Below are 11,793 nucleotides of genomic sequence, written 5' to 3' on the forward strand. Positions count from 1 at the left end.
GTTATTGCTCAGTGGGCACAGAGTTCCTGCTCGGGGAGATGCGAAAGCTCCGGAGGTGGCTGGCGGGGATGGTTGCACAACAGTGTGAGTGTACCTAGTGCCGCTGAACTGTCCGCTTGAAGTGGTTCGGGTGGTAAGTTTAGATGACGTCACATAGTTTAGCACAGTTGAAAACAAAACCTTAGAGTTAAGCTGCTATCCTTGACTGCCTTTCTAGGATGGAAGGAAGGACGTGGGGAAGGAAGATGGAGGAAGAGACGGATGAATGGCCGGGAAGAGGGAAGGAGAGAGGGGTCTCCTCACCCACCCCCTCAACAACGGTGTCCATGCCTGCTGTGCAGCAGCCCCTGTGCTGAGAGCCGTGGGGAAACGCAGCCGCCGGTGAAGGAGGCGGGCAAAGACGTGTTCAGTGCTCGTAAACGTCTCAGTGTTCGCACGGACGGACGGAGAAATCTCGGACAAGGACCCACGGGTTTCAGTGATCTTTTCTCACTGCGCATCTAACACGAGCTAAGCACTCTGCACGTGTTCTCAGCCGCCCCACGAGATAAATCCCATCCCTTCTTATCCCCGTCTTCAGATGATAAAAAGGAGGCACGAAGAACTTGCCCACATTTGTGTAGATTAAAAAGTATCTGTTTCAGCACAGAACCTGGTGCAGCAAAACCAGAGCCGGACTCTTTGCTGGGAGCTCTTCTGGGCAGCAGGAAGGCCTGCACCTTCGCCGTACTCTGCGCCCGTGGGGAGGCCTGGGGTCTGCTCTCTGGCTGCCTCCCTGGAGCCCCGTTCTCTCCCTCCTTCCCCCCCACAGCACAAGGTACAAGACGTGCAACTAGGGTTTCTGAAGCAATCTGCTTCTCGTGTTCGCTCAAGCAGAACTTGGTAGGAAGAATGGCAGAGAAGTGCTGACTCGGAAAACAGGGACGAGTCTGGGTCTAGTTGCTGGCATCTCCGTTCTCCGCTTGCCTCTCTGTCTTTCTCCTTCTTCCTTCAACCCTCCTCTCCCCCTCCCGCTCCCGCCGTGCGGATTTGTTTCCGATGAAAGAATGCTATCTCTTCGTGGCTGTCTTGCTGATAACGCGCCCCCTGTCTAAATTCTTTCAGGCAGCTTAAGGAGGAGGTAAAAAGTAGCCCCCCCCCCGCACCTCCTACCAGCCTGCTAGGTCTTGAAGGCCTTCAGCTCAAAATAGTCCACACACCAAAAGGTCACATTTTCGGGTGGGGCATTCTGCCCCCCTTCATCATCTACCCATCTACCTGGCCAGGGCTGGCTCCCTTTGGGGCGCTGTGAATGTTAATCCCTGTGACAGCTGGTGTTCATGGGGGGGGGGGTCAAGTGTGTCAGTTTTACCTGAACTTTAGGGGTCTGATGAAGGTTTGTTAAGCACGCTGGGAGGAAATGCTGGGAACCACAGGTCCTGGCTCCTGCCCCTACTGTACCAATGCCTGGTGTTAGGAGGAGGGGTAGGTAGGCCCCCCCAGGGCACATCTGTCCTGGCCAAGGGAGTTGGGGGGCAGGGGCAATCCTTTTTTTTTGTATCCAAAATGTGTTTATTGGGATGGTTCCCTACCCACCTTGATTCAGGGTACTGTTAGTGCTGCCTCCTTCTGAAGGGGCATCCTTCTGCAGGCCTTGCTTCTCCTCCTGCAGGCTGACAGAGGCCAGTGGAGCAGCCAGCACACAAAACTACCCTTGGTGTACGGCTAAAGACCGTGGTGGTTTTATAGCATCCTGGGCGTTTCACACCCACGAAGTAGGAACTGGGGCTCTGCACCAGGTGCCTCTTCTCGTGTTTCCTCTTCTCCTCTTCTGGGGAGGGACGAAGGAGATCCTTTGTGAGAGGCCGCCACCGCCGGAAAAGCAGGGGGCAATCCTCCAGCAGCAGACACCTATACTCACATTGTGCCCGAGACATCCTACCCCAGCCCACCCCTCCCACCCATCGAGGGGCACCTGGCAGAGGCCCCAGGAGGAACCGCTGCAAGAGCCCATGTGCAACGTGGCGGACCAGCTCTGCTCGGACCCAGGAGTAGCGACAGGCTCTCCCGAGCAGGAACGGCATATCCACACCTTCAGCCCGAGGTGATGTTGGCAAAACGCAGCCTCAGCAGGCAAACTCGGAAAGGGTGTCGGTACCTGCCACCCCGCCCATGGCCTCAAGGTGGCTTCCTGGGGATCTGGCAGCATCTGAGTCTCCGCAGAGCAGGGAGGGGATCGGCAGCTGACCCGTGCTGTGAGGGCGTATGGTGGTGACCTTGAAGCCACTCCACGTGGTTCTCCTTTAACTTCTGCCTGGTCCGAGCAAGTCAGAGCCTACGCAGCCCTCCCAGGCTCCAGCCTCTCAGGAGCATGGCGCTGGCCCAGGGTGGCCAGGAAGTGACCGTGATCTCCAAGAGCTGAGTGGGGACGCTACCTCCCCATGGATAGGAAAGCACCAACATCACCCAACCAGGCACCCTTACCAGTCAGGCCCCTCGAGGTCAGAGGGGACCAAAGGGTGGTCACCGTGGGAGGCGTCCCCGTTGCTCCGCCAAGGCTCAGAACAAACCCCCCTTTACAGATGATGAAATACAAGGTCAGCTGTGCCTGTAGCATGCACCTGAGGGCCAGCGCTCACTGTGGCTCCCTGCCCTCACGCCTGCACGTCTCTTTGTGTGCACATTCACAAGCCCTTAGTCCCTGGCTAAGTGAGCATATTTTGGGGTTATGGGCAGTGGGTGACTTCATGATCACTACATGCAAGGTGCCTGGTATATTCAATATTAACCTTCTGATAACATCACCTGCCCAGTCCACCTCCCCGCCAGCACCTCTCTGGCTGAGAGAGATGAATCAAGGACTCAGTCGGAATGGGTGCAGTGAGAGCTTGGAAAGGGGTTTCATGCCCAGACCTGTGCCTTCAAGGGGACCCTGGCAGGTGGGAAGGCTCCTGTGGTCACTGGCTTGCAGGCTGCTCAGCTTGCCAGCCTCCTGTTGTGCTGAGTGAAGGCCTGTGACGGTGGCCTGGCATCGGGGGACAGTGAAGCCTTCACCTCCTAGCTTTAGGGGAAGCCTGTCTTCGCTCACTGGCAGAGGCCGCTGGAGAAGCAGGCTCACCAGTGGACCCTCCTGTGCTGATGGAGACGTCCCTGTCCAGTGCAGTAACCATGTGTCGCTGTTGAGCACTTGAAATGGGCTAGTGTGACTAAGGAACTAGACTTAAATTTTTATTTAGTTTTAATTAATTTTAGGTTAAATTTCTAGAAGGGATGCTGTCATCATTCCTTTGCAAAGTGGATCTCCATGGCTTTCTTGACGACTTGGCTTACGTTGGTTTTCCACATTAGACAGTGATGGGACGGGGGTACTAGCTATGACAGACACTGTTGGTTTCCTGCTCACTGTCACGCTTACTGAGCCCAGATTTCGTGACAGCAGCAAAGGGCCTAGCCTCAGGGGCTAACTAACCACAAGTAGATGAAACCACCTGTGACACTCCCGTTCCTCGTTACCGGTGATTGGTCCTGGGGTGGGCATGTGACTCAAGTCCAGCCAATCCCGCACAAGAGGAAGTCCCCTGGGGAGACTTCTGGGAGAAATTTCTTCCCTGACTGTGGAGGGTGAATAGCCTTGTTTGCCCATCATCTTCCTTCTTGCTTGAGATTCTGTTGTATGGACTTGCTATTCAGGGCTGTGGCAGCCATATTGTCATCACGAGGAAAAGGCCGAGACAATCAATATCTTTCTGTGCATTGTTAACAGTACTCGGGCAAACTCAGGGGACCTGTGTTCTATTAGAGCATCCGAGGCACCGCACCAAGCCTAGGCACGGTATCATCACCGCAGTGGACATGCACCTGGATGTCCTGTAGGACAGTGGGGTGGCCAAGGTCCATCCAGCACAGAGCCTGGAAGCAAAATGGAGGAGTTGCCTGCTGTGCATTTTCTCCCTACACTTCTTCTGCACTGGCCAGAGACCCAGACTTCAACCCAGGTATGTGCCCTGACGGAATTAGATCCGCAATCCTTTGGTTCGCAGGCCGGCGCTCAATCCACTGAGCCACACCAGCCAGGGCTACAGATGTAATTTTTTAAAAGCAGCCCATCTTTTGTATATTTTTCAACCAACCAGTTCCGAAGTTATCATTATTACACGTTTGGGAGGAGCATGAAACATGGCTTTGGGGTCTGGAAAAGGTCAGGAACGCTAGCCTAAGAATTTGGGTCATTTTTGTGTGCAGATGCACCTGACATGGCCTGCCCGGGTGGCCTGCCTGGGCCTGCCTGGGGCCTGCCTGGGTGGTCTCTCTTCCTGACTTTCTGAAGACTGCTCCCAGCTCAGCTTCCTGCTCGAACACAGGGGCCTGCACTTTGCCAGCAACAGAACATGCTGGGCCCTTATCAGCCCAGAGCTACAACCTCGAGCTCATGCTCGTTTGGTCTTTAGCAGAGATTTGGTTGAATTCAGAAACACTTGGGGAGACTTGCGTGAATGGCAGTCACCCAGCGATTGATGCACGAGCGCTCTAGTCCTTGTTAGGTTTACCTGGGGAATGAATACTAACTACATCTTGGGCAGTCCCATGCTTTCCGCCCCTGGTAGGACCGTTTGGTTTGAACCCACACTGAGTCACGCCATTGACTTCAATAGGGGAGGCTGTCAGCACCAACACCATGACACCCATTGTTTTATTTACTATGAGGATGTTTTTAGGGCCTTGTTCACTGTATTACATGGGCAGTCTGGATGAAAACACATGGGAGAAATTCCTTTCGGGTGTTGGAATGAAACACCCGATTTGTTTTTTATCTAATGGCCATTGTGAGTAATGCAGCTGGTCTTGTTTCTTTTTTTGCATGGGCCACCAGGAAGCTCAGAGTCGGATTGTGGCCCATACCTAGCGAGTACAGAGGACTTGCAGTGCCATCATTTTGTATATTAGTCATACTCCTGGCTTCACATTTCTCCTAATCTGATTTTCTCTTCTTCTTAGTGTCCTCTGTGTATTTTAAAATAATTATTTTTCAATTAATGTGATATTAGTTTAAGGTGTCCTATACAATTTTTAAATAAAATGTTTTATTGACATATTTTGTAAGCAAGCTTAAATTTATTTTTTAATTTTCTTAGTCAGGGCAAGATAGAAATGAAGGTGCACATAAAATATTTTAAATGTTATGTTTTCCCTTGAACTCTAATACTGAACTCTGTGTTATTGTCTAATCTTGGAAGCTCAGAGATTTTATTCAGCTTGAAGTTTTCATTTCTGTCTTTGACAACAGTCATTTTGTCACCACTTCTGTGGTTTTCGTGGTAGAAAGAATTGTCTTCTACTTGCATTCTTTCAAAACTCTTCTTCCATCTGACGTTAACACGATAACTGTATGGTAATTAGGAACTTCTTACTCTCTGGAGGGTGGAATGGGATTCAGAGATTCATGGGCTTATGTAGTTTTATAATCCTTGAAGAATTCTAAGAACTTCAAGTCTTTAAATTTTCTTTCTTTTTTCCCCCCTCTCTCTTTGGGCATGGATCTAGGACAGCTCAACATCAAAAAGTCACTCTTTTGTCTCAGAGGCAAACTTGCAAAGACCAGTTGGCTGTGGGTGAAGCTCAGAAGAGCCCGCACTGGCCTCCAGCTCCCTAGGCCACCAGCAGACATGCCAGGGACCTACGGATGCAGAGTTCGTCCACAGGAGAATTTATGTATTCATCATGGTGTGATTCTAAAGGCAGCAATCACAATCCTCTTCTCAGCACGTTTCTTACAGAAAAAAAAAACAGCCCTGGCTGGCATAGCTCAGTGGATTTAGTGCCGGCCTGCAAACCAAAGCATTGCAGGTTCGATTCCCAGTCAGGGCACATGCCTGGGTTGCAGGCCACGGCCCCCAGCAACCACACATTGACGTTTCTTTCTCTCTCTCTCCCCCCACCTTCCCTCTCTAAAAATAAATAAACAAACAAACAAATAAATAAATAAATAAAGTGCACAGCACAATGAATGAACAAATAATCACAAAACAAACAAACAAACAGAAAACAAAACAATAAAAAAGAAAAAAAACCTATTGTCCAGCTTCTTATTAGCAACGAGGGGGTTAGCCTTCCAGGTTTTTAACAGAGCTTGTTGCACCTAACCGATATGTATCGAGAGTCCGATACGTGTAAAGCGCCGTTTTGCGTCCTGGAGCGCAGCAGCAGCGTTCCAAACGTGGACGAAGAGGGGGTTCTCTGGAAAGTCACCCCACTGGGCAACTTCCTAACTGAGCAGGTTGGGGGGTAGTCACACCCCAGGCGTATAACTTCTTTAGCAAAAGGCTTATCTCTGCTGTGAGCAGGGCCTGCCCGTTGCTTCTGTGCCTCTAGTTCAACACACCTTTCTTCGGAAGGCCTCTGTGTAGACGCCTCAGGTAAAACCACCCCCAAGAGAACACGTAATTTTAACTGTCCAGTTCCTGCCGTGCTTTCTCCCACCTTCACGGACTCTTCCTCAGCTTCCGTCCCTCAATTCCAAGTACATAAAACAAGCTGCAAACTGTCATTCTAAGGAAGCTTTTTTTTTTCCCAGTCTGCTGAGATCTTCTTCTAGGTGAATCCTCTGTTTGGCTCAAGTCAAGTCTTGTGAAAATTCCTTATAGGCATTGACGTTCTTACATGGACACGAACTAGACACAGTCTCGCCCCGCTACGGATCTCACAGCCCGTGGCACACTCGTACAAACCGGGTCACGCAGTGCCCGTGGTTCTGACGTCTGCTTTTCCCCCGGACCGTGGAGTCTGGATAACCTTTGGTGTCAACACCTATGGACTCACGTTGTCATTTCAAAAAACCGAGTAGTGTTTTATGTCTATGACCGAGTATGTCTATGATTAACCACACTTTAATTTAAAAAGAGCCCTAATGTTATGAACTTTTGTGCAATTATGAAAAGCATTCCTGTGCACAGCCTTACACATGCAGACCGTGCACGGGTCCTATGACTTCAAGATGCTCTGATACCATCCTCAGACGCACCAACATAGAAAAATGGTCCCAAGTTGCCCATAATCTTTCTGCTAGCTCAGTGACTTCAGCTGCTCCTGGGTAATGTTTTTGTGTTTTAAGTGCTTTTTAGATCAAAATAATCCTTATGCCAAGCCTGACTGGTGTGGCTCAGCTGGTTGGGCGTTGTCCTGTAAAGTGAGGTGTCGCCGGTTCGATTCCCGGTCAGAGCACATGCAGGTTACCCTGGGTTGCAGGTTCAGTCTTAGATTGGTGAGTATTTGAGAGGCAACCCATCAATGCCTCTCTCTCCACATTGATGTTTCTCTCCAAAAATAAATAAATAAAATCTTTAAAAAAATAGTCCTTATGCCGCAGTGGCATATTTTGGAGTGGCTTATTTTGCCACCCTGCAAAGCCCTGGGTGCTGTTGATGGTCTTCATACAACCACAGGGAGAGTCAGTCTCTGTACGAAGCTGACTTCACACAAGGTGAGTGGGGAGAAAGAAAGAGATGAGACCTTTGGAGCAAGCGCACTGCAGAGCAGGCTCTGTCTGCAGACTGTGCAGGTGCTGGGGAGTCACGGTTTCCCTCACTGTCCATGCCGGCCTGATGCAGCCAGCTTCCCTCTGCCCCGGGAATGAGTCTGGCTCGAGTCACAGCCGGCATTCACTGGGCAGGGCTGTGCGTCAGCAGGGCAGTGAGCCCCACGGTCTCATCTGATCCGTCGTGAAACGTGATGGGACATCACACGGCTGTTTAGAGTAGGATACTGCATGGAAAGATGTCTGTGAGAAGTGAAAAGAGCAGGTGACAACGGTATATTATCGAATCCTGTGTAATCAAGGAAAAAATGTCCATTTTAACCGAGTGATCTCTGGGTTGGGGGTGTAAAGCTTAATGAGAGGAGAGGAATCCTGTCTTCAGTAATCTCAGCTTGGGTCTCATCTGCCGCCTGAGGGAGGGGAGGGTACCCCTTCTCCTCCAGGGAGAGCCTCTGGGGGAGGGAGGGGCACCCCAGGAAACCTGGCTGAAGGTGGAAAGGGCCTAGGCTTTGAATAGCCAAGGTGGGGGCTGGGGGCGGTGTGGGAAGGGGTGTGTGGGGACAAGGCTTAAAATGCCCAATGCTTATGAACAAGTTATCCCAAAGGGGGGGGGGCACTTCTCTGGGGAGGGACTGGGACTAGAACCTCCTAGTCCTGTGGGGTGAGGGGGCAGGCAGACCAGGGCCCTGGAGAGGGGGGGCTTGGTTCTTGGAGTGGCTTGTGCATTTTGCTGGATTCGAGGGTCTGGTGGGCAGCACGTCTGTCTTGTTGGGGCCCCTGGCATTCAGGCCTCACGTAAGCACCAGCTCAGGGCCATACCGAATGAAAGATGGAAGGGGGCAAGGCCAAGGTTGGGGTGGGGCACAGACAGCAAAAATGGGGGCTTCCCACAGGCACACTCCCAGGAAGTGAGGCCCTAGAAACTGCGTTCCCACCTTGCAGTTGTCAAGCCTGACTTTGCAGCAGCAAGTTCTGCTTTCTGGCTAGCTCAGAGTTTCTCCTTTAAATGTAAATATTATTTTTAAGGAGCCTCCAGCCCAGGGAAGTCTTGGTCTGCTTCACTGCTCTCGGTGGGAGTAGGCAACTTGAAAGCCTTTGACAAGAATCCACTTCAGAGGAATTTGCATTTTCAGAAAGCTTTCAATAGAGAGCCTAGCGATGGAGCCTGTGAATGAAGTCTTTCTGTGTTCGCTGCTCCGTGTGAACAGTACAGGAGGGAGGGAAAGGAGGCACATTGCATTCCGGCCCCCTCGTCGGAGGGCTGAGGGGGTGGGAGCTGTGGCTGAGGGGGTGGGAGAAGGCACATGTGCCAAGAGCCAGGGAGGATTCTGGGATGCGTGTGTTGAGTCGCTCCTGCAGGTTTCCAGGGAGCTGGTTTGCATGAGGTAAACATGCATCTTGTTTCCCGGTACCAAGGGCCACTGTTCTATGGCCTGCTGCCTCCTCTTGTCTCAAGGATGTGGTCTTGTGGGAAGGGGCAGAGTACCATGGGGGAGGAAGGAACTTCCTCTACTCTTCTAGGTTCTTCTGGCTGGTCTAAAAATCAGATAGACCTGAGACAGATGAACAAGAGCAAATGACCACATTTAATTACATACGTACATTTGGGAAGCCCACCTACGTGAGAATCAGAGACCCCACCGAGCTGGGAGGCTCAGAGACAGAAAGGGAAAACGAGGTGTGTATGACCTTCTGAGCAAGGGATGAGGTCAGGCGCCTGGAGAGTCAGAGGGCAGGAAGGCCATTCAAAGGAGGAAGGTCATTCAACGGACAATAAGACGGGCGGATGTTCGGTAATTAGAAGTTTGCTTTGCTTTATGAAAAGGTTATAAAAAGCTATCTCTGGTAACAACTGTGATGGTGGACAGGGCCCCACTTTAAGCTCATTCAGGGAGAAGTGTTTCTGGGGAACCCGCAGGGCCCATCAGCCTGCAGCTCGGGAGAACCTACGTGCCGAAGTGGCCCGTCTTGGGGGGACCTGCTCTGAACTCCTTCGGAGCCCCAGGGGCGGCGTTGGCAGGGGTGAGGCCTGGCTGCTTGTTTCTGGTGTGGGATTCAGCCCCGCGTGCAGACCCCTTTCCCATCCCGTCTCGCTTCAGCGGGGGCCCGTGGGGGCTGCAGCGCCATCCTTGCTGCAGAGTCCCAGCGTGCACCTGGGACCCGAGCTGAGGGTCCGGACGTGCACCCTCAGGAGGCCCCTGGGGGGTGCTGCATGCACGGGCCATCATTTCAGGTGCGTTTATTCTAAGACCAGCCTACGTACTGGACCGAGAAGTTGCCCTTGAGTTTTGATGTTCAGTAGGCAAATAAGGTAATCCAACGGACAACCACCTAGCAGAAGAAAATGCCTCCTTATGTGGCCTCCTTCCCCCTGAAAAATGTTACTCTATACCCCACCTTTTTTTCTCTTTCTGTCTTTTCTTCCCTTCCCCCCTCTCTCCTTCTGTCCCTCTCTTCCTTTTTTCCAATCCAAGCAAAGTATTATTGACCTCCCTCTATCTGCCGGGCACTGTACTAGGAGTTGGTGATATCTGAGTAAACAATACATTCAAGAGATCCCTGGCCGGTGGAGCTCACGGGCTAGAGGAGCGAGACAGGCAAATAAATACTCACCATGAGCAGGAAGTAAACTTTACAGCACGTAGCAGACACCGAGGGCCATGGGGGACAGAAGTGTGCGGGGTGAGCGGGTGAAGCAGGGTGGTCAGGGTGAACGTTATTAAGAAAAGAACATTTGAACCAAGAGTTGAAGGTCAATGTAGGGGAGAAAAGGTAACTTTTCCTTCCACCCTTCTAAGTTCTCAACTGGCGCTTCTACAATAAAAGGCAGATTAATAGGAGAGAAATCATGCTGACTTATTTGAAATAAGCTTTATGGGACATGGGGGCCTTCACAAAGAAACTGAGGACCTGAAGAAGCTGTCAACCCGGAGCATTTTGACGCTAGTTTGCTGATGATGGGGAAGCTGTGGGACAACGTGGCAGGACATCAGGGTACTCCTTTCCTCTGGATGCTGGCAGGGTGGGGCTGGGGGTGCCTCTCACGTGAGGGTCTTGCGACCTGCTTCAAGGGAAGGGCACAGAGTCCTTCCTGTACCTGCTGTGCCTCAAGTTCCATCAGCTTAAAGCAGCCCTGTGTGAAGTGGGGAAGAGCGCCAGATGCGGCCCTGGCCAGCCCAGATGCCTAGTGGGGAGGTATGGAGAGCAGGACCAATAAAATGGTATTGGTCTGCTCAGGATAGCATAAAGTATGTAAAGCACAATGGAGTCACTCATGTCAATCAAGATGGCTGCCAGTCCGCCATGACACTTTGGTTCAAGAAGAAAACTACCGAAGTCAGAGCAGACACACCTGGCAAGGAGACACACCGAAGATACCTGCACATGTGACCAGAGTAGCCATGTCTGCAGAGTGGGACCACCCATGGATAGGCTCCTGGGGAAATTCCCCACTCGCCATCAGGGGTGCCAAGACACCTATTAAGAGACCTAGAAGGGTGGAGTACACTACTCTTGGGGTATACCTGAGGCAGGCTCCAGACCACTGCAGACAGCCAACCTCCGCACACCAGAGTGCAGCTCCCCGCCACGCCAACCTCCCTTGGCATCAGCCGCCAGAGGCTCTGCCCTGCTGGACTGAGGTCTTTGTCTGCCCTGCTGCCCACCTGGCTCTGGAGGTCCTTCCTTGAAAGATGCTGACAACTCCCGTGCCCACCGTGCTGACCCCCGGACCTGCAGACGGAGACCCTGGGACTCGGGCTCCTTATCCCCTGCTGATTGCTGTGTGTGTGTGTTACATTCCTCTTAGGTTGTTAGCGTGTGAGTAGGATAGTAATGTACATTGATATTCTAGTTTGAGTGACCCTGCATTCAATAAACGCTCAGTGAACAGCGTAGTTACTGTGTGTGACTCTGGTCTACTCCTTGGCGCCAGGCTGCTCAGCAGGGAGCGAACCGAGCAGTTGCCCGGCGGACTTAGAGGAAAGACTGTATTGCAAACAGACGTGCACAACAGGAGGGCACCTGGCCCTGGCCAGAAACAGCAGGGAGGTCTCTCCGGCTGGAGTGGAGGAGGCCAGCAGCACCGGAAACACGGAGAGGGAAGGGGGCCTGGTGAGGACCCAGCTTTTGCTCTGAGATGGAGAGCTGCTGGAAGACAAAAAATTTTTCTTATGGCAAATTTCATGAATAAACTGACAAGGATTCTCACCTTGACCTAACTGGCTCTCTAGGCCTTGACCTTAGTCTCTGTCCTTGGCCTGTTTAGTCCCTCTTCAGTGGGA

General features: G+C 51.8%; 1 protein-coding gene across 1 annotated transcript; it reads right to left on the reverse strand.

Annotated features, from left to right (window-relative positions):
- Positions 1-1,581: 1,581 nt before the first annotated feature.
- On the reverse strand, positions 1,582-1,916 carry LOC114494143 (40S ribosomal protein S27-like). Its single transcript, XM_028509034.2, has one exon. It carries the CDS (start codon positions 1,914-1,916, stop codon positions 1,593-1,595), a length of 324 nt encoding a protein of 107 aa, XP_028364835.1. The 3' UTR covers positions 1,582-1,592.
- Between the last annotated feature and the right edge of the window lie 9,877 nt (positions 1,917-11,793).

This window comes from Phyllostomus discolor, chromosome 4, assembly GCF_004126475.2.
Source record: "Phyllostomus discolor isolate MPI-MPIP mPhyDis1 chromosome 4, mPhyDis1.pri.v3, whole genome shotgun sequence".
Lineage (NCBI taxonomy): Eukaryota > Metazoa > Chordata > Mammalia > Chiroptera > Phyllostomidae > Phyllostomus > Phyllostomus discolor.